This window comes from Tachyglossus aculeatus, chromosome 11 (assembly GCF_015852505.1).
Source record: "Tachyglossus aculeatus isolate mTacAcu1 chromosome 11, mTacAcu1.pri, whole genome shotgun sequence".
NCBI lineage: Eukaryota > Metazoa > Chordata > Mammalia > Monotremata > Tachyglossidae > Tachyglossus > Tachyglossus aculeatus.
This window is the reverse complement of record NC_052076.1, coordinates 47,550,620-47,573,137: the sequence shown is the minus strand read 5'-3', so window position 1 is coordinate 47,573,137 and position 22,518 is coordinate 47,550,620. Positions and strand designations below refer to the sequence as shown.

The 22,518-nt window shown below is 43.2% G+C and overlaps 1 protein-coding gene across 8 annotated transcripts in view; it reads right to left on the bottom strand.

The window, feature by feature from the left end:
* Positions 1-22,518, bottom strand: part of ACSF3 (acyl-CoA synthetase family member 3) — a 243,014-nt gene that overhangs the window by 76,626 nt on the left and 143,870 nt on the right. For all 8 annotated transcript variants that reach the window (XM_038754789.1, XM_038754788.1, XM_038754786.1 and 5 more), the window contains one exon: positions 21,619-21,745. In XM_038754789.1, the coding sequence (XP_038610717.1) occupies positions 21,619-21,745 (127 nt within the window). The remainder of the gene's footprint in view (positions 1-21,618; positions 21,746-22,518) is intronic.

The window sequence follows — 22,518 nt, the reverse complement described above, 5'->3', positions numbered from 1 at the left end:
ATGAGGACCACACTGAATCCACTACTGTGGATGACGCCACGGAAGGCTGGCAGGGTAGAAAAGGTTTGAAGCGAACACCCCTCAGGCAGGGTGTGGAAAATAAACGTTTCAATGGTAGGTCATGAGAAAAAGGCCCTGCAAGTCTCCTAGACCTTGCTTCCTCCTGTGAAGGAAGCTAAAACGGCATGGTTTGCCACCAATATCTTGTAGTTGGTTCTACTCTAACACTCAAGAAACTTTCAGTGTGTTAGGGGCTGCATTTGACCAGTCCCTCGCTCCAGGCTTTTGCCAAACTCACTGAACCAAGCTTCGAAAGTCATAAAAATGAAAGGAGTTACAAAGAAAAATGAAATTTTAGCAGGGGGATAACAGGCCCTGTGTTTTCTCGATGCTATCTACAGTGCTCAGTCCTATGCCTTGCATCTGAGGATGTAACGTTATTGTACTCGATGAGAGAGACCACGTAACTAAGTCTGTTAAGGGGCTTCATGGACTCATGGGGGCCTCTTGCCTCGCTTTCCTGCCTGCTTTGTTGGGTGCAATTGTCTTGATAAATCCCTAGTTCATTCATGCATTCATTCAATCGTATTTATTGAGTGCTTACTGTGTGCAGAGCACTGTACTAAGCACTTGGGAAGTCCAAGTTGGCAACATATAGAGACGGTCCCTACCCAACAGTGGGCTCAAAGTCTAGTTCTCTCCCCAGTCACAGAACACCAATCTTCCTAGCAGAGAAAAGGTTTTAACAGATTGAAAATAAGGACAGATGTTCAGAATCTAGCCTCCCTTATGAGGACTTGGGCAGAAGGGTGTGTCGAAAGGTGTGGCCAGTATGGAGACAGAATTCTTAGTAAATGCCGCTCCTGCCATCACCAATGTGGCAGGAGGAAAAGAGGGGGGTGCCAAGGGAGATGGTGCTAGGGAGGTAGCAATCCTCTTCAAACTGGAAGGGCAGGCCCTATATCAAAAGCTGGGCTTTGGCAAACCAGTGAGCCGCTTATGTATATGCTGAGGACTTCACATGGGATGCCACCCACGCAGAAAAAATGAAGCTCAGTTTAGGAAGTCTCTGGGCCTTTTGATTGAAAATGTTATTTATAGAGGTTACCGGTGTTTTAGATCATGCCTGAAGTAACTTGTGTCTCTTGAGTTTCCTCTAGAGATGAATATACACACTTATCTATTTCAATTCCTGCAGGAGCACACTTATGTGGACTGGGAAAAGAATCACAGGGTGCATTGTCTAGTCTGAAAAAATGAGTCTTGTACGGAGTTGGAATGGGGTTAGATTGGGGGATGGAGAGGAAGGCAAGGTTGAAATATAACTTATCAGTCCCCCTTATCCTGGAGAGAGGAATCTTGGAGCCTCTAGGAAAAGCTCTTAAGCTTTAGGTAGAAACAGTCTTCAAGGACTGGGTTCAGGCCCGTCTTCCCTATGGGCCAATTCAATTCTGCCCAGGAAAGAAAGGCTAAGGGCAAACAGGGCTGATCATTCAGTTCAGGAGAAAGGAAACGATGGTATTTCAGAGTTGAAAGAAGGCTGCAGATAACATGGAAAGTACTGCAAATGCCAAAGGCACCTGTTTTGATTATGGAGATCAAGTGTGTTGGAACCTTCTTCAACTATTATACAATCATAAAGTGGCACCGTGATCTTTTCTTATGCTGTCGAGTCATCTCCGACCCATAGAGACTACATGGGCACCTCTCCCAGAACGCCCCACCTATATTTATTTTATTTTGTTAATATGTTTTGTTTTGTTTTCTGTCTCCCCCGCTTCTAGACTGTGAGCCCACTGTTGGGTAGGGACCGTCTCTATATGTTGCCAACTTGTACTTCCCAAGCGCTTAGTACAGTGCTCTGCACACAGTAAGCACTCAATAAGTACGATTGAATGAATGGATGAATGAATCTGCAATCAATCTGGTAGTGTGTCCATAGAGTTTTCTTGGCAAAAATATGGAAATGGTTTTACCATCGCCTTCCACGCAGTAAACTTGAGTCTCCGCCCTCGACTCTCTCCCTGCCGCTGCTGCCCAGCACAGGTGGGTTTTGACTTGTAGTAGACTTCCTTCTACCTGCTGGCCACTGCCCAAGCTAGGAATGGAATGAATATATTTCTGCTTGACTGTCCCTCCCATAGCCAGACTGGTAGAGTACTGGAAACTCTTCAGGTACCATCCTGAAAGGGGCACCATGATCTACTTGATTCATTCATTCAATCGTATTTATTGAGCGCTTACTGTGTGCAGAGCACTGTACTAAGTGCTTGGGAAGTACAAGTTGGCAACATATAGAGACGGTCCCTACCCAACAGCAGGCTCACAGTCTAGAAGGAGGAGACAGAGAACAAAACCAAACATATTAACAAAATAAAATAAATAGAATAGATATGTACAAGTAAAATAAATAGAGTAATAAATATGTACAAACATATACACATATATACAGGTGCTGTGGGGAAGGGAAGGAGGTAAGGCAGGGGGGGATGGAGAGGGGGAGGAGGGGATGGATACATATCAACAAAATAAAATAAATAGACGATGCCTTGCTCCATTGGGAAAGGTTTTGAATTTGCAGGCAAAGGACTTCTTCACAGGAAGAAAGGAGAAGTTTTCTCCTCTGGTGTTAACACCCTTAATCCAACCCCTAAATCGAGGGAATTAGGGGACTTCAAAGGGAAGTTTTTACCTCTTTAGAAGTGAGGCTCATGGCAGAACTTCTGTAAAGAGATCTACAAAGAACTCAGAGGTGCTGAGGAAGGAGATGCAGTAACACTGTGCTTTGTTACAAGGCTTCTTTAGACAACTCGAAGCAGGAACCTTAAAAGACATGAGTCATCATTCTGAATTGTACCTCAAACAAGTTAAATAACTCTTACTTTCTTAACGACATATTAATCAAAGGGCATTGATTTCTAAATCAGATTCCACTGCCACTGAACCTTCTATCCTCAGCTCTGATGCATGCATTAAGTGAGTTTTATTCTGACAGATACAATATAGCAATCAATAAAATCTTATTATATGGAGCTGAGATACATGGATTTGTAGCGGGATTTATGCACTGCTTTTAAATCCAGTGCTATTTCATGTCTCTGATTTAACCTGTAATTGAAAATAAATCTCCCCAAATACACCAGATTCTCATTTTCTGGATGTATGGGCAAATTTGAACGGCAGCCTGCCTTCCCTCAGGGAGACTGTGCCAGTGTGATCTTATCTTCTACCATTTCAGTCTTGCTAGTTGCAAGGTTCCGTGGGACAAAGCAGCTCTATTCCCTCTCTTGCTGTGAGATAAAAGTGAATATGGGAGAAGGCTGTTAGGGTTTCAGGCACTATATTTTTAATGTAACTTGCGTATTCCTCACCCAAGGTGAAGGTTATTTGCCATTTTTCATGACTGCGTTTTAGGACTCTTCACAAAGACCAGCCAATTATTGTGTAAAGGCATTAGAAATAATTAACAGATTGAACGGGTGTCAGAAAGCTTAAGGGTAGATGAAAAAGGGATGGATAAAATCGGGTGACCTCTAACAGCCAGATCTCCCTTCAGCCTCCTTATCCATAGAAACCACAATCGCCAAGTTCACCAGTGGCTAAAGACATTATTCCATTATTCTTTGATCTCTCTCTACAGCCTTTGACACTAGAAATAATTCTTTAGAACTTCTCTGTCCTTGGATTCCAGAAAATAGTGTTCACCCGTTGGACTGTCCCCTTTCCAAAATGGTGGCCCACGTATCACCAGAGGTCATGAAAAGATTTCTGGGTCCTCACTCCCTTCCCTCTGTCTCTGATTTTGAATTTTCCCGCTTTTCATAGTGAAGGGGATCTAGGGCAATCACAGTAGGAAAGAATGAAAAAAATCAGAAGTGACAAACTTCAGGTTGGCAATAATTGAACTGGAAAATGATCTAAGGTTAGGCTGCACAACCTATGAGGCATATGCAAATACGTAACACTATTTTAATACAGCTGAGTGTACCTTTGTATTGAACTGAGGCAGAAATATTGTCCAAGAAGTTGCTACACCTTTTGAGACTTGTGAATTTTAAGAAATGGAGTAAATGAATCGGAATTAGTTTCAGTAATGAATGAGTGATTTGCCTTGATGCTCTAAGGGTAATAACGGGAAGATTTAGTGTTCTCTTGTGATAGGCTCTGACACGGATGGGGTTATAAGGACAGTGTCACAAATAACCAACCCGTAATCACCTTCAATTCTGAGGTCTCACAAGTTGGGCTAGGACAGAGAGCTTCTAAGTGAATTTCAAAATAGACATGAAAGTCTTTGGGACTAAAGGAATTTGAAATGAAGGATGCTACTGCTAAATAGTCCTGATCCTTTAAAGACTCTGAAGAAAGAAGGGTCTGTTTCGGTTGCATTAAGTTCTTGTACACTTCTAACACTTTCCCATGAACGGGAAAGCTCACAGTAAGAAGCATCTAGGTTCATGTCTTCGTAGCTCAAAAGGAAGTTCTATGAAAGCCCTTACTTACATGTGCACTGAGACGTGAAGCAACGCTTTAAGAATTCAAAGTTGAAACAATTACGCGGGAGAGGACAGTGGATCCACTGGGCCTTTCTCACAGAAAAAGGGTGAAATATTTTCATTCAGTTTAACAAATCCCCTCGCCATTTTTGTCGTTAATTTTCCAGATTGTAGACTACGCTGTTTCCCGCCCCTTCTCCTTGTTGTATCTACCTTTTGTCTCCGAATTTGGCTCTTTCATCTCCTTCTAAAAGATTTGCATAGACAGAGAGAGGAAATGAAACTCAAACCAATGAATTGTGCTGCTCTTGGAATCACGGAAAACGGCTGGCTAACGTGTAAGGCGAAGGTCACCGTGGCTACTGAGAAGGCCACCTTGGGCCTCCAGTACACCAGCACAGCAACCTGTAGTTACTTTGGCTGTAAATGGGATTCATATGTTAAAAAAAACACCAAAAAACTTTGTGTGTGCAATGATGGGCTGCACTTCTGCCTGCCTAATCACTTGTGGTACTCAGTGCCCCAGAAGAACAGGATTGGCAGGAAGTAGCTGGCCCTTAGCAAACCACTATCACTAATCAAATCCTTCAATCAATTAATCATCTTTCTGAGGGCTCACTATGTACAGAGCACTGTACTAAGCATTTGGAAAAATACAATAGAATGGAGTCTGTAAACATGTTCCCTGCCCACAACGAGTTTACAATCTAGAGGGGGAGACAAACATTAATATAAATAAATGAATTATTTATATAATAATAATAATGATGGCACTTATTAAGCACTTACTATGTGCAAAGCACTAAGCGCTGGGGAGGTTACAAGGTGACCAGGTTGTCCCACGGGGCGCTCACAGTCTTAATCCCCATTTTACAGATGAGGGAACTGAGGCACAGAGAAGTTAAGTGACTTGTCCAATGTCACACAGCTGACATAGATGTATGTGCTGTAGGGCTGAGGGAGGGGTGAACAAAGGGTGCAAATCTAAATGGAAAGGGTGATGCAGAAAGGAGTGAGAGAAGAAGAAATGAGGGCTTAGTCAGGGAAGACCTCTTGAAGGAGATGCACCTCTAATGAGGCTTTAAAGGAGGGGAGAGTGATCGTCTGTCAGATATAAAAAGGGAGGGCGTTCCAGGCCAGAATCAATCAATCAATTATATTTATTGAGCACTTACTGTGTGCAGAGCACAGTACTAAGCGCTTGGGAAGTACAAGTTGGCAACATATAGAGACAGTCCCTACCCAACAGTGGGCTCACAGTCTAAAAGACCAGAAGCAGGATGTGGGTGAGAGGTCAGCAGTGAGATAGATGAGACGGAGGCCCAGTGGGCAGGCTGGGCTGTAGTAGAAAAGCAGTGAGGTAAGGAAGGATGGGCCAAGGTGATTGAGTGCTTTAAAGCCAATGGTAAGGAGTTTCTGTATGATGTGGAGGTGGATGAGCAGCGAGATAGACGAGATGGAGGCCCAGTGAGCAGGCTGGGCTGTAGTAGAAAAGCAGTGAGGTAAGGAAGGATGAGGCAAGGTGATCGAGTGCTTTAAAGCCAATGGTAAGAAGTTTCTGTATGATGTGGAGGTGGATGGGCAACAACTGGAGGTCCTTGAGGAGTGGGGAAACATGGACTGAACGTTTTTGTACAAAAATGATCTGGGCAGCAGAGTAAAGTATGGACTGGAGTGGGGAGAGACAGGAGGCAGGGAGGTCAGCAAGGAGGCTGATACAGTAAATTAAAACGGGAGAGGATAAATGCTTGGATTAACATGGTAGCAGTTTGGATGGAGAGGAAAGGGTGGATTTTAGCAGTGTTGTGAAGGTTGAACTGACAGGATTTAGTGACAGATTGAATAAGTAGGTGGAATGAAAGAGATCAGTTGAGGATAACGGCAAGGTTATGGGCTTGTGAGACAGGACGGGTGGTGCTGCTGTTTACAGTGACAGGAAAGTCAGGGGAGGACAGGGTTGGGGTGGAAAGATAAGGAGTTCTGTTTTGGATATGTTAAATTTAAGTAAGGGGTCGGTGGGACATCCAAGTAGAGATGTCCTGAAGGCAGGAGGAAATGTGAGACTCTCGGAGGAGTAGCAAAGCCTAATAGACGAGTATGGGCCTGGGATACAGTATGGGCCTTCTGACCTGGGTTCTAACCCCAGATCTGCGACTTATCTGCTGTGTGACATTGGGCAGGACACTTCACTTCTCTGTGCCTCAATTACCTCCTCTGAAAACTGGGGATTAAGACTGTGAGCCCTGTTTAGGACATGGACTGTGTCCAACCTGATTAGCTTGTGTCTACCCCAGCTCTTAGTAGAGTGCCTGGCACATAACAGATGCTTAATAAATATCATAAAAAAAGAGACTGCAGAGAAGGAGAGAGATCAGGAGTGGAGATGGAGATTTGGGAATCAGCCGCCTAGAGATGATAGTTGAAGACACGGAAACAAATGAGTTTTCCAAGGGAGTAGGTGTAGATGGAGAATAGAAGGGGACCCACAACTGAACCTTGGAGGGACGCTCACAGTTAGGGGGTGGAAGGCAAAGGAGGAGCCCATGAAGGAGACTGGGAATGAACAGCCAGAGACATGAGAGGAGAGCCAGGAGAAGACAGGAACACCAAGGTTGGATAATGTTTCCACCAGAAGAAGGGAGTGGTTGACTGTGCTGAGGGCATTTGAGAGGTTGGGGACGATTGGGATGGATTAGGATTATTATTAACATTCCTTTGTGTGGGCTCTTGATCCTGAAGTCTTCAGGATGGGATCAGGGATCACTTGTCAGTTACAATGGGAGATTCCATCACCAATAGCTTTGTATCGTGGTCTAGTGGAAGGAACATGGAACTGGAGGTGAGGACACTGGGTTCTAATCCCAGCTCCTCCATTTTCCTAATATTAGCTGGGGTGAGTCACTTAGACTCTCTTTGCCTCAGTTTTAGTCCCAAGAGGGACAGGGACTATGTCCAATCTGCTTATCTTTATCTACTGTAGTGCTTAGCACATAGCAAACACTTAATTATGATCATTATACTTATGATTATTACAAGGTTTCATGAAAGTTGCAACTAAAGACCAAAATGAGATTTCAGTCTTATTTGTGGATTTCAACAATCTGTGCCACATTCAAAATCAAGCACTAATACTATATCCAAAATTCCACATCTCTGCCTCAATCTTGTATGGAATATTAGGCCTTTCTGGGGAAAGTGAGAAATTGATTGTGCCCAAAAACTTAGATACTGAGCCATTAATCAGAATCCTTTAGATCAGTGAAGGTTTCATGAAAGTTGTAAGTAAAGACCAAAATGAGATTTCAGTCTTATTTGTGGATTTCAACAATCTGTGCCACATTCAAAATCAAGCACTAATACTATATCCAAAATTCCACATCTCTGCCTCAATCTTGTAAGGAATATTAGACCTTTCTGGGGAAAGTGAGAAATTGATTGTGCCTGAAAACGTAGATACTGAGCCATTAATCAGAATCCTTTAGATCAGTGATTTTCAAAGCATATTTTGCTGACGCTGCACTTTTGAAAAACTGGCTGATAATAAAATATGGTTTTTAAGATGAAGGTGTCCATGCAATTAACTAAATAAAATGAGAAATACTATTAGAACATTTATTAATTTGTTGGTGCTTTCAAAAAAAATCAATGGGTGGCTGCCCTTGGGACCCGCTGCTTTAGATTGTGGTGTTTGTAGTTTTTAAATCATCTATGTTTCGGGTTTGTTTTGTCTTTTTTATGGTATTTGTTGAGCACTTACTGTAGGCCAGGCACTATGCTAAGGACTGAGTTAGATATAGGCTAATCAGATTGGACACAGTCCATGTTCAATGGGGGCTCACAGTCTTATTCCCCAATTTATAGATGATTCATTCATTCAATCGTATTTATTGAGCGCTTACTGATGCAACTGAGGCACAGAGAAGCTCCATGACTGATCTCAGATGGACAGGATCAGGCACTTTCAAGTCTCAGCAGAGAGTTGAACATTTAATGTTCCATTTATCCCGCTGCCTGCTCTTCCACAAATATTTTTTTTGTGTTCTTTCCCTCTGGTTCTGCTTTACTTCAGAAGAGCGTGGGCAGGGAATGTGTCCACTGACTCTGTTGTACTATACTCTTCCAAGTACTTAATAGGGTGCTCTGCACATAATAAGCACTTAATAAGTAACAGTGATTGACTGACTGTGAGAGTGGCTAGCGAATCCACAGAGTGATCTATGGGCAAATGGGCTGGCAATTCCAACCAAAGCAAGAATAAGAGCAACATTCTCCTAGAGCTTTGCATTTTCAATCAATCTTATTTATTGAGCGCCTGCTGTGTGAAGAGCACGGTACTAAGTGCTTGAGAGAGTACTTGGAGAAGCAGCATGGCTCAGTGGAAAACAGCTTGGTCTTTGGAGTCAGAGGTCCACAGCACCCTCCCCACAGCACCTGTATATATGTATATAAGTTTGTATGTATTTATTACTCTATTTTATTTGTACATATTTATTCTAATTATTTTATTTTGTTAATATGTTTGGTTTTGTTCTCTGTCTCCCCCTTCTAGACTGTGAGCCCGCTGTTGGGTAGGGACCGTCTCTACATGTTGCCAACTTGGACTTCCCAAGCGCTTAGTCCAGTGCTTTGCACACAGTAAGCGGTCAATAAATATGATTGAATGAATGAATGAAAAGAGGGCATGGATTCAAATCCCAACTCCAATTGCCAGCTGTGTGACTTTGGACAAGCCACTTAACTTCTCTGTGCCTCAGTTACCTCATCTGTAAAATGGGGATTAAGACTGTGAGCCCCCCATGGGGCAACCTGATCACCTTGTAACCTCCCCCAGCGCTTGGAACAGTGCTTTGCACATAGTAAGGGCTTAATAAATGCCATTATTATTATTACATTATAATGTTATACCATTCCCTGCCCTTGACGAGCTTACAGTCTAGAGGATCTATTCAACTGATGGCCGTTTTGTCGCCTGAATGGCTAACAATGAACAAGGATGCCAAATTGCTGCCAGGTTGCATAACTTTATCGAGGGAGTCGCTCTTCAGATCTCACTCCTGCTTCAGCTGACCGTGCACTTCTCCATGTCACTTGGGAGACTCTCTCACTAGTCCGTGATCCCCGTAGGTCGGCCTCCTACAGGTATGGTCCCTTAATCAATCAATCAATCAATCGTATTTATTGAGCGCTTACTGTGTGCAGAGCACTGTACTAAGCGCTTGGGAAGTACAAGTCGGCAACATATAGAGACAGTCCCTACCCAACAGTGGGCTCACTTGCTGAATGGGAAACAAAGCCACTTCTCAGATTCATGAGTGTTCAATGTGTTGGGAGAGGAGGGAGGAGGAACCTTAAATAACGGTGAGTCAGGGTGCTACTCTAAAAATTGCTAATGAATGAATGAATAATATAATAATGACATTTGTTAAGCGCTTACTATGTGCAAAGCACTGTTACCATTCTAGTTACCACGAGCTAAGCGCAAGAGTCCCAGTTCCATGCAGGGCTCAATTTCAGAGGGAGGCTGCTATCCCAAGCTATGCTAAACTAGAATTTTATCATCTGCCTCCGTCGTGCAGTCATTCATTCGTTCATTCATTTATTCAATCGTATTTATTGATGATGATGATGATGATGATGGCATTTGTTAAGCGCTTACTATGTGCAAAGCACTGTTCTAAGCGCTGGGGAGGTTACAAGGTGATCAGGTTGTCCCACAGGGGACTCACAGTTTTAATCCCCATTTTACAGAGGAGGGAACTGAGGCACGGAGAAGTAAAGTGACTTGCCCCAAGTCACACATCTGACAGTTGGCGGAGCCGGAATGTGAACCCATGACCTCTGACTCCAAAGCCCTGGCTCTTTCCACTGAGCCATGCTGCTTCTTCATGTTAACAGAGTTGGTAAACAATTTATTGAGCGCTTACTGTGTGCAGAGCACTCTACTAAGCGCTTGGGAAGTACAAACCGGCAACATATAGAGATGGTCCCTACCCAACAGCGGGCTCACAGTCTAGAAGGGGGGAGACAGACCAAATAAACCAAAACAGTAAAACAAGGTTCCTCCCCAGGCAGCTTCTGGGATTTGTTTAACTCCGAGGCAGCGAGTGAGTGAGTGAGTGCTTGTGTGTGTGTGTTGGGGGCGGCGAGTAGATCAGGGGTGCAATCAGTCCTGAAATTGGGTGGTGACCTCAAATTAACATGATCCAGCTTGGATGTGGAGATTTGAACATTTAAAATGCATAAGAGCAGGAAAAAAGATGCAAAACAATGACATTCATTCATTCATTCAATTGTATTTATTGAGTGCTTACTGTGCGCAGAGCACTGTACTAAGCACTTGGGAAGTGCAAGTTGGCAACATCTAGAGACGGTCCCTACCCAACAGCGGGCTCACAGTCTAGAAGAGGGAGACAGACGACAAAACAAAACATATTAACAAAATAAAATAAATAGAATAAATATGTACAAATAAAATAAACACGTACAAACATATATGCATATATACAGGTGCAGTGGGGAGGGGAAGGAGGTAAGGTGGGGGGGGATGGGGAGAGGAAGGAGGGGGTTCACCCTCTCCATGAAGGAAGCAGCAAAAGGAAATTAATCTAATTAGACTGTGAGCCCGCTCTTGGGTAGGGACCGTCTGTATATGTTGCCAACTTGTACTTCCCCAAACGATTAGTACAGTGCTCTGCACACAGTAAGCGCTCAATAAGTATGATTGAATGAATGAATGATCAATTGATCGATGGTATTTATTAAGCACATACTGTGGGCAGTGAACTATGCTAAATGTTTGGGACAGTACAGTATAATAGCGGACCTTTTAGCCTAGTGGGATGAGGAACAACCAAGATAGTCCTAATCCTGGGACAGACTGTGGCAATCTGAGGCACTAAATCCCCCAAAATGGGCAATAAACTCTGGCTAGTGATGATAAATAGGATCTGGGGACTTGGTAGGTGTCGGTAGGTTTCTTATAGAGCACGGACAGATTCCCAAGACAGAACACCTGCCTAAAAAATTAGGGTCGGAGGTAGGGAGGAGGTGAGAGGAAGGAGAAGGCAATAGGGTTTTAGTCAAGCAATCAATGATCTTTATTAAGCACTTACTGTGTGCAGAGCACCATACGAGGTGCTTGGGAGAGAACAATATAACTCATTCCTTGTCCACAACGAGCTTATAGTCTAGAGGCTTTAGATACGCTTTTTACAAAGTGCAATGTAGACAACGTTTTGTTTAAATTCAACTTCTATACGATCCCCTCCTATTTAACAACTCCCCTTCTTCATCTTCCTCCTATCCATTCGTCACTTCAGTGTCATGGCAGGGATCAGTGGTGGGGATCATGTCAACTAATTCTATTTCAGTCTCCTACAAGCTTAATTCATTCAATCACATTTATTGAGCGCTTACTGTGTGCAGAGCACTGTACTAAGCGCTTGGGAAGTACAATTCAACAACAAATGGAGACAATCCCTGCCCACAGCAGGCTCACAGTCTAGAAGGGGGGAGACAGACGTCAAAACAAGAAAACAGGCATCAGTAGCACCATTGTAAATAAAACGAATTCTAGCTATATATACATCATTAATAGAAATAAATAGAATTCTAATTATAAATATGTATATATATATATGTATATATATATATATATACAGAAGTACTGTGGGGTGGGGAAGGGGAGCAGAGGAAAAGGGGGGCTTAGGCTGGGAAGGCCTTCTGGAGGAGGTGAGCTTAACACTATAATCAGCACACTGTAGGTGCTCAGCGTGGCTCAGTGGAAAGAGCACGGGCTTGGGAGTCAGAGGTCATGGGTTCGAATCCCGGCTCTGCCACTTGTCAGCTGTGTGACCTTGGGCAAGCCACTTAACTTCTCTGTGCCTCAGTTACCTCATCTGCAAAATGGGGATTAAGACTGTGAGCCCCACGTGGGACAACCTGATCACCTTGTATTCCCCCCCAGCGCTTAGAACAGTGCTTTGCACATAGTAAGCGCTTAACAAATACCATCATTATTACTATTATCAGCATCAAAAAGACTCATTCATTTAATCGTACTTACTGAGTGCTTACTATGTGCAAAGCACTGTTCTAAGCGCTTGGAAAGTACAATTCGGCAACAGATCGAGACAATCCCTACCCAACAACATGTGCTGGGCCTCTTCCAGAATCCTTTGCTTCTGAATGGCTAGCTGACTTTCAATCAATCAATCAGTCGTATTTATTGAGTGCTTACTGTGTGCAGAGCACTGTACTAAGTGCTCGGGAAGTACAAGTTGGCAACATATAGAGACAGTCCCTACCCAACAGTGGGCTCACAGTCTAAAAGGGGGAGACGGAGAACAAAACCCAACATACTAACAAAATAAAATAAATAGAATAGATATGTACAAGTAAAATAAATAAATAAATAAATAGAGTAATAAATATGTACAAACATATATACATATATACAGGTACATCGAAACTTTCCTTTCGATGCTTTCCCCAGGGAAAGCCATTGCGCTACACCTTTTCTCCCATTTATTTATTCCCTTTCTGGACCTTTCCCAGGCACTTTCCGGGAACACCCTGCAAGGTCAGGTCTCTTCCAACTTCCAGATCAACACCTTTCCAGATCATTCAGGCCTAGATTCTCTGGACTCTGACCGAATTGGCACCTCCTCACCCTCTGACGACCCCCAAGCCTGAGCCACAAAACAACTGGTGAGCTGCCTTCCCCCGGGCCTTCCATTCAAATGGATCGTCAACACATGGCGCTTAGAACACCTTAGTACCACCCCTCCTATCAATCATTCGTATTTATTGAGCGCTTACTGTGCGCACAGCACTGTACTAAGCGCTTGGGCGAGTACGACATAACAGAGTTGGCAGACACGTTCCCTGCAGGTGACGGAAATGCATCCCTTAGCTTTACCGAGTAAACTTCTTCAGGCTCCAATCAGAACGGAATCCCGAGTCTGAACTGTCTGTTCATTGTTGTGCTGTACGCACCCAAGCGCTTAGTACACTGTTCTGCACACAGTAAGCGCTCAATAAATACGATTTAACGAACGAATAAATGAAGAGTCATTCAATCGTATTTATTGAGCGCTCACTGTGTGCAGAGCACTGGACTAAGCACTTGGGAAGTACAAGTTGGCAACATATAGAGACGGTCCCTACCCAACAACAGGCTCAAAGGCTAGAAAGATACAAGAAGATTCAACACCTGTTGTCAGTATCAAATGCTGAACAATAAATAGAAGTTACAGAGAAAACTGCTGGTTTCACTGGCTGAGAGGGACCTGCCATGCCATCCATCCATTCATTCATTCAATCGTATTTATTGAGCGCTTACTGTGTGCAGAGCACTGTACAAAGCGCTTGGGAAGTACAAGTTGGCAACATATAGAGACGGTCCCTACCCAACAGCGGGCTCACAGTCTAGCCATGGGGTTCAAATCCTGAGTCCGCCAATTGTCAGCTGTGTGACTTTGGGCAAGTCACTTAACTTCTCTGGGCCTCAGTTTCCTCATCTGTAAAATGGGGATTAAGACTGTGAGCCCCACGTGGGATAACCTGATCACCTTGTATTCCCCCAGTGCTTAGAACAGCGCTTTGCACATAGTAAGCACTTAACAAATGCCATCATTATTATTATTATCATTATTATCATTATTATTATGCTGTCTGATCTGCAGTGTTCTTGGAAGAAGAACACTGTACATATGTATATATGTTTGTACTTATTTATTGCTCTATTTATTTGTACATATTTATTCTATTTATTTTATTTTGTTAATATGTTTTGTTTTGTCCTCTGTCTCCCCCTTTCAGACTGTGAGCCCACTGTTGGGTAGGGACCGTCTCTAGATGTTGCCAACTTGGACTTCCCAAGCACTTAGTACAGTGCTCTGCACACAGTAAGCACTCAATAAATATGATTGAATGAATGAATGAATGAATGAATGAATGAAAGAAGCATTTCTGATGTCCTCAGGGAAAGGTGGGAATGGAGGAGAGGGTAGAATAAATGAGAAAAAACATAAAGCGTGGAGGAGGAAAGAGGAAATCAATCAATTAATCAATCAATCATATTTATTGAGCACTTACTGTGTGCAGAGCACTGTACTAAGTGCTTGGGAAGTACAAGTTGGCAACATATAGAGACAGTCCCTACCCAACAGTGGGCTCACACTCTAAAAGGGGGAGACAGAGAACAAAACCAAACATACTAACAAAATAAAATACATAGAATAGATATGTAACGAGAATGACCTCTTTCCTAGTTTCCAGAAACCAATTCCTCAGTGAACAGAAGGAGTACAATGTGGAGGCTAGTGAGCTGACCGAGGAATATCTGATCCCTTCCCTTGTCAGATCCTGGCTGGTGCTACTTTCTTGCTTTCACCCGGCTCCCTGAATTGCAAGTTAAATTTGGCCAGAGAAAGGGTTAAGTTTAATTTATACTGATTTCTATTTAATATCATTCTCTCCCCGTAGGAGCCAGCAGCTGTGAGCTGATTGTACGCTCTCATTATGCAGTCTGTATCGCTAATGGCCTGTGACAAAGGCATGCCATCTTCCAGGCCTTACCCCCGAGAGCCAATTAAACACACATACTCCCTTCCTGTTTGCAGCGCATTACAATGAAATTAAACTGAATTTCAAAATCATTTTCTCCTAAAGACATCTCTTTACAATAATTAATGCATGCTATTCCTTTTCAACTGAAATATTCATCAGGAGTGTTGACTAAAAATGTTTTTAAAGCTGACTGCCCCACATTCTGCATTGCTTGCTGCCATCATCAAACTCAGTGAACTTGGCTGCTGGCAAAATTCACAGGGTTTTTAGTTCTTGTGTTTTTTTAAAAGAAGAAAAAGAGATATCTGCGCCTTGGTATCCCGAATTAAATATAAACGAAGCTGGTCACAAAAGGAGGAAAATTGGAAAGTCGCATACTAAACCCAGACTGTGTATGATCCTATAACATGATTCAATAAAGGAGAAATGGGAAATGGTTCAAGTGATGTGGTTTTTAATATACTGAATTAAAAAAAAATACTTGGCTTTGTAACCGCCAAATTAGCTAGCTTAAATGTAGTTGGATAAACAATGGAAAAACACGTTCAACAAGTAGAATGTGCGTCAATACTCAAATTTCAACAGCATAACTCCAGTAACAGAGGCATTGGAAAATAAAATAATGCTAAAACAACTTCCAGCAAGTACTCTGTAATAAAATAACAAAGATGAGTGCCAGTGTATTCTGAGAATTATTTTGAAATACAAATTACAATATGTGATCACATCAGATAGTATATTCCATTTTTAGAACTTCAAAGTGTGTGTGTGTGAGTATGCAGGGGTTTCTCAAAACCTCTCCAGAACTTGGCCCATCCTCTCTGTCTTTGGCAGATCAGAAAATGCAGCTCAACCTGCAGGTGAAGAACAGTCGCACTGGTTCCTCATCTTCCCTCCCTTGAAACTCACAAAACTCTTGTTCTGTTGAGTGGGAGAACAGAGGTTAGAGAGCTGAAAGATGGAGAAGGAAGGAATCTATGGTGACTGGATGTATCTAATTGTGTGTGTATGTGAGAGAGAGAGAGAGAAAGAAGACGACGACGATGAAGATGGAAAACTTTTAAAAACATTAAATGCTTTGAGATGACAGTTCCAGATCTGGGGATGCGAACCCTGAGGCTTCAGCAGCGTGAAGCCTCGTGGCTCAGTCGAAAGAGCCCGGGCTTGGGAGTCAGAGTTCAAATCCAGGCTCCGCCAATTGCCAGCTGTGTGACTGTGGGCAAGTCACTTAACTTCTCTGTGCCTCAGTTACCTCAGCTGTAAAATGGGAATTAAGACTGTGAGCCCCCCGTGGGATAACCTGATCACCTTATATCCTCCCCAACGCTTAGTACAGTGCTTTGCTCACAGTAAGTGCTTAACAAATGCCATCATTATTATTATTCAGCAACAAGTCACAGCCCCCATTGACTAGCCACCAGTGGCAGACACTAAGAATGGTGGGCAGGATGATCACCCCACAAACACAAGGTTGGTCTCCAGACTCCAGTTTGCAGAGAACGGCAAGCAGGCTTTGCTAGCAGCAAAAGGAGGGGAGAAAGAGGAGTGCTTTTTCTTAGCTTATGCCTCATTTTTATTCCCTTTAGCGTTCTTCATATATATATGTGCTCTGCTCACATGAATAAAAAGCGGTGTACCAACAGCCTAGCTGGAATGGAAACAGCCTAGGCTCTTCCCAGTGGACTGGAAACTAGATCTAATGGATCAAAAATTGTAAACCTGAGACTATTCTGGGTCTTCCTAGAGAAGCAGTGTGGCCAACTGGAAAGAGCATGGGCCTGGAACTCAGTTGACCTGATTTCTAAACCTGGTTCAGCCACAAGTCTACTTTGTGATCTTGGGCAAGTCACAACTTTCCTCTCCCTCAGGTACCTCATTTGTAAAATGGGGATTAAGACTGTGAGCCCTGTGTCACACAGGGACTGTGTCCAACCTGATTGTCTTTTTCTTTCTTTTCTTTTCTTTTCTTTTCTTTTTTCTTTCTTTCTTTCTTTCTTTCTTTCTTTCTTTCTTTCTTTCTTTCTTCTTTCTTTCTCTCTTTCTTTCTTTCTTTCCTTCCTTCCTTCCTTCCCTCCCTCCCTCCTTCCTTCCTTTCCTTCCTTCCTTCCACAAGTTGGCAACATATAGAGACGGTCCCTACCCAACAATGGGCTCACAGTCTAGAAGGGGGAGACAGAGGACAAAACAAAACATATTAACAAAATAAAATAAATAGAATAGTAAATATGTCCAAATAAAATAAATAGAGTAATAAATCTGTACAAACATATATACAGGTGCTGTGGGGAGGGGAAAGAGGTAGGGCGGCGGGGAGGGGGAGAGGAAGGAAGGGGCTCAGTCTGGGAGGAGGGGGCTCAGTGTATCTACCGGAACACTTAGTACAGTGCCTGGCACAAAACAAATATCATTTACAAAAAATGGAAAAACCCAGCAAACTCTTCAGTTATTCAATCACCAAAAATACTGAAAACCGTGGAAGTAGACAGCCAAAAGGAAATTCCTCATTTACCTTTACCCTGGCCATCTCTTCCTAACCACTCTCTCCTTGTCCTCTCCCCTTTCCCCAGTAATCGACATAAAAGGCTATGTAACTTTTTGGGGTTCTGAAGCACCCTAATGACAACAGGAACAGTCTGCTGGCCCACCCTTCCTGTCCTCCCTGACAAATTCTCGGGAATGGAGGAGCACACAAACTCTGTAAAACATAACAAAATTAAACTTAGCAGCTCTTGGGAATGCTGGGGGATACCAGAGAGGTTGCTAAGCTACACCAACATGCAACCCACCAGGTGGGCATTGATTAGTATTTTTAAGTGGTGTTTTCACCCCGCCTCTCTCACATACAGATTCACAGAAACTCTATCATCTTTCTTCCTACTCTCTCCTCTTCCCTCTAATTCTACAGAATAGGTGAGAGCTAGTCTGTTTTCCGGAGGCAGGGGGATGATACACAGAGACATTACCAGGGAATCTTTGCGTTTTCTTAGGTTTCTAAAGGAAGCTGGAGGCTTATCTTGGGAGTGGGCTTCCAGAGTTCATCTCCTTTCAGAAGTTCCCAAAAATAGAACATTATTGGTTTGGCGTGTGACAATGTAGCTGAAAGGTGATGATCCCACCAAGGCTGAGATGATCCAAAGATGGATCACCAAGTCCAGGGTTTGATGACTTCTGATCAACCTATATATATTTTCCTCTACTGCACCATTAATCTAGGAATCAATCAATCAGTGGTATTAAGCACTTATTCTGTGCACAGCACTGTCCTAAGCGCTTGAGAGAGTACAACAGAGTAGGTAGACATGTTCTCTAGACTGTACGCTCATTGTGGGCAGGAAATGTGTCTGTTTATTGTTGTTCTGTACTCTTCCAAGCGCTTAGGACAGTGCTCTGCACACAGTAATAATAATAATAATTTTAGTATTTGTTAAGTACTTACTATGTGCAAAGCACTGTTCTAAGCGCTGGGGAGGATACAGTGTGATCAGGTTGTCCCATGTGGGGCTCACAATCTTAATTCCCATTGTACAGATGAGGTAACTGAGGCACAGAGAAATTAAGTGACTTGCCCAAAGTCACACAGCTGACAAGCGGCAGAGCTGGCACTCAATAAATACGATTGAATGAATGTTCCCTGACGACAGGGAGCTTATAGGCTAGAGGGGGAGACGCACATTAAAATAAATCACGGATATGTACGTAAGTGCTGTGGGGTTGAGGGTGGGGTGAATATCAAGTGCTCAAAGGATACAGATATAATTGCTTACATGGATATCAACCAATCAATCAATCGTATTTATTGAGCGCTTACTGTGTGCAGAGCACTGTACTAAGCGCTTGGGAAGTACAAGTTGGCAACACATAGAGATGGTCCCTACCCATCAGTGGGCTCACAATCTAGAAGGGGGAGACAGAGAACAAAACAAAACATATTAACAAAATAAAATAAATAGAATAGATATGTACAAGTAAAAAAATACAGAACGCTTCACGAATTTGCGTGTCATCGTACATAAGTGCTGTGGGGTTGAGGGTGGGGTGAATATCAAGTGCTCAAAGGATACAGATATAATTGCTTAGGTGACACAGAAGGGAGAGGGAGTTGAAGAAAAGAAGGCTTAATCTGGGAAGGCCTCTTGGAGGAGATGTGACTTCAGTATGGCTTTGAAGGTGGGGACAGTGGGAGTCTGGTGTATATAGAGGGGGAGGAGTTCCATGCCAGAGGGAGGATGTGGGAAAGCAGGGAGCAGCGAGATAGATGAGAGCAAGGCACAATGAGCAAGCTGGCGCCAGAGGAACGAAATGTGAGGGCTGGACTAGGAAATAGAGGGGTCAGATAGGAGGGGCCAAGCTGATTGAGTGCTTTAGGGCTGATGGTAAGGAGTTTCTGTTTGATGCAGAGGTGGATGGGCAAACACTTGGAAGTTCTTGACGAGTGGGGAGATGCGGACTGAATGGTATTTTAGAAAAATGACCTGGGCAGCAGGGTGAAGTACGGACTGGAGTGGGGAGAGACAGGAGGCAGGAAAGTCAGGGAGAAGGCGGATGTAGTACTCAAAGTGGAATACAAGTGTTGGTCAACGTAGTAACAGTTTGGATTCATTCATTCAGTTGTATTTATTCATTCATTCATTCAATCATATTTATTGAGCACTTACTGTGTGCAGAGCACAGTACTAAGCGCTTGAGAAGTACAAGTTGGCAACATATAGATATGGTCCCTACCCAACAGTGGGCTCACAGTCTAGAATTTATTGAGCGCTTACTGTGTTACAAAGCACTGTATTAAGTTCTTGGGAGAGTACAACAACAAACAGACACATTCCCTGACCATGTCGAGCTCTCAGTCAAGAGGGGTAAGGAGGAAAGGGAAGATTTTAGGAAATGGGAAAGTAGAACTGACAGCATTTGGTGACAAATTGAATATGTGGGTTAAAAGAGAGAGATGAGCCAAGGATAATGCCAAGGTTACAGGATGGTGAGACACAAAGGACAGTGCTTTGTCTACAGTGATGGGAAAGGCAGAGGGAGGGCTGGGTTTGGATGGGAAGATGGGGAGTTCTGTTTCTGGACATATTTAGTGGGACATCCAGGCAGAGATGTGTTGAAGGCAGGAAGAAATACGAGACTGCGGAGAAGGAGAGAGGTCAGGGATGGCAAGGTAAATTTGGGAATCATCCAGGCAAAGATGGTAGTTGAAGCCTTGGGAGCAAATGAGTTCTTCAAGAGGGTGGGCGTGGGAGTAGATGAAGTTTCAATATGTTCAAGTTTCAGAATTTACTCTGGAATCATTTAGAATGAAACTAAAAAACAGACACGGTGCCAGTTATAGGCTTACTCTTGGTCCTACTGGGTCACCTTATCAGGGAACTGCAATAAATACTTGCTGCCAAAGGTAGACAACTTGTAAGATGCAAACTTGTCCTTTCGCAGTCTATAGAGGACTTTTCCAGAAAGATGGAATATTCATTACTTTAAAACCCGCAGGCTATGAGATGGACTAGAACTGGCCTCTTCACATTGATTATATCCAAAAAGTGGCTGAATTCAAAGTATTGGGATGTGTTATTATCATAGCCAGAGCTGGAGCAAATGTTCACACAGAAAGGATAAACTGATATGGCAGAGATGTAACCCATATGCAAATTTCACATCTTGCAGTAAACCAAAACAACCTCCGATGCTTTACGGATATTAACTCAGGGTTCCTTTTCACTAGGGTGACAAGTTTTACCTTACCCACATTCATTATTTCAAACAATGAATCAGGTTTGCCCCTGCCTCTTATGCAAAGAGAACGGGCTTTAATTCACAGAATAATGTTAAGTAATTGCTGAAACTCCATATACAACAAAATTACTTTTGATCTTGGGGTACAAGGGGACGAGGAAAAGGTCCCCTACCCATCCTAACTCCCGAGATTAAAAAGAGATAGTCCCCACAGCATCCCTATTGGGGGAAAATAGAGAGGAAGAAGGAGGCAATGACCTCACTCCTAACTGGTGGTGGGCAACTTTTGATAATTGTCAATATTTTTGAATTGCTGAATTTTCTGTTTTTATTGATTGGATTATATTATTGTTGTTACATATGTTGTAATGTGTTACACATGTGTTACATGTTACCTATGTTGTACATGTTACATGTTACATATCCTCCACCGTTTAGATTGTGAACCCCTATGGACCAAGGACTATATCTTATTTTGATTCTGGGGAAAATACACTCCAATATTTAGCACATCCCTTTATATACTGTAAGATCTGAAGAAATGTTAGTAATAATAGTGAGCAACAGCAGCATATCATCTGGGTCAATGCTGTTTTGGGGCTCAGCATTCGAGGGAATCCCATTTACAACAATGCTGCCAGCTTGCCTGCATATATGAGGTATCTCCATCCACCTCTCTAGAGGATTACGATAGCTGTGCTTTGCCTTCAGTCAGAAAGACTGGCACTGCCCAAGATACGAAGCTGACACTGCAGCCTGCGTTCCCGGACATCCCCCTCCAAATGCTGCACGTTAAACCGGGTAAAACTAAAATCGGCCTGACCTGTTTTAAACCAGCCATCAGGAGTGAAAGCGTTTCTGGTTTCTGCAGGCTTGTTCCAGTACTCTCGAAACACCGAGGGCCCCTTGACCAAAAGTTCTCCTTCTTTACCCTCAGAGCCAGGTGTCACCTAAAGAAAAGGAAAGAGAAATTCGTTCTACAACAAAGCCATAAAGAAAACAAGATCCTGCAGCACGAACATCGGACGAAGCAATTTTGCTGGCCGCCGAGGTTCTGTTTGCTCTGATGCGAGTGCATTTCTGTTACATCACGGATCATTCATTGAGAGGTCTCACCCAAGTTGTGGCACTAGCAGCTTTGGGAAGAGCTGAGTGGAGCTGAAACTCATTCAGTTTCTCAAGTGAAGAAAATGAAAAGAGATACCATTCCCCCTACACCGCTGAAGTATTTTTCAATGGTAATGTGCTTCCCCAAATCCCTGCTCCGTGAAAACTGACCAGTGGTTTCGTTATTCTCACTTCTGACCATTTTGTTTGAAATCAGCAACGAGCTAAGAGGACTTCAAAGGAAAAACCAATCTTTTCTACCGTGCACTTTTAATTGTGTTGATGCCGAAGTTGCTCTGAGCATGAATAATTTCTGCACACAAGTCAAAAGTTGTCAGTACACAAATGTGTAGTTAGTGCCGAGATGCTGAGGAGTTAGTTGTGAGTGGGAAGGTGCCGGGGGCTGGAGAAAAAAGAAAATAATCAGGGAAGACCTCCTAGAGGAGATGTAACTTCAGAAGGACTATGGAGGAAGGGAGAGGTGTGGTGTGGCAGATAGTAAGAGGGAGGGAGTTCCAAGGCGGGGGAAAACAGGTGCAAGGTTCTGTAAACAGGTTAGCTCGAGAGGAATACAAGTACTCACTTTGTTCTTGTCTCTCTAGTGCCAACATTTTGC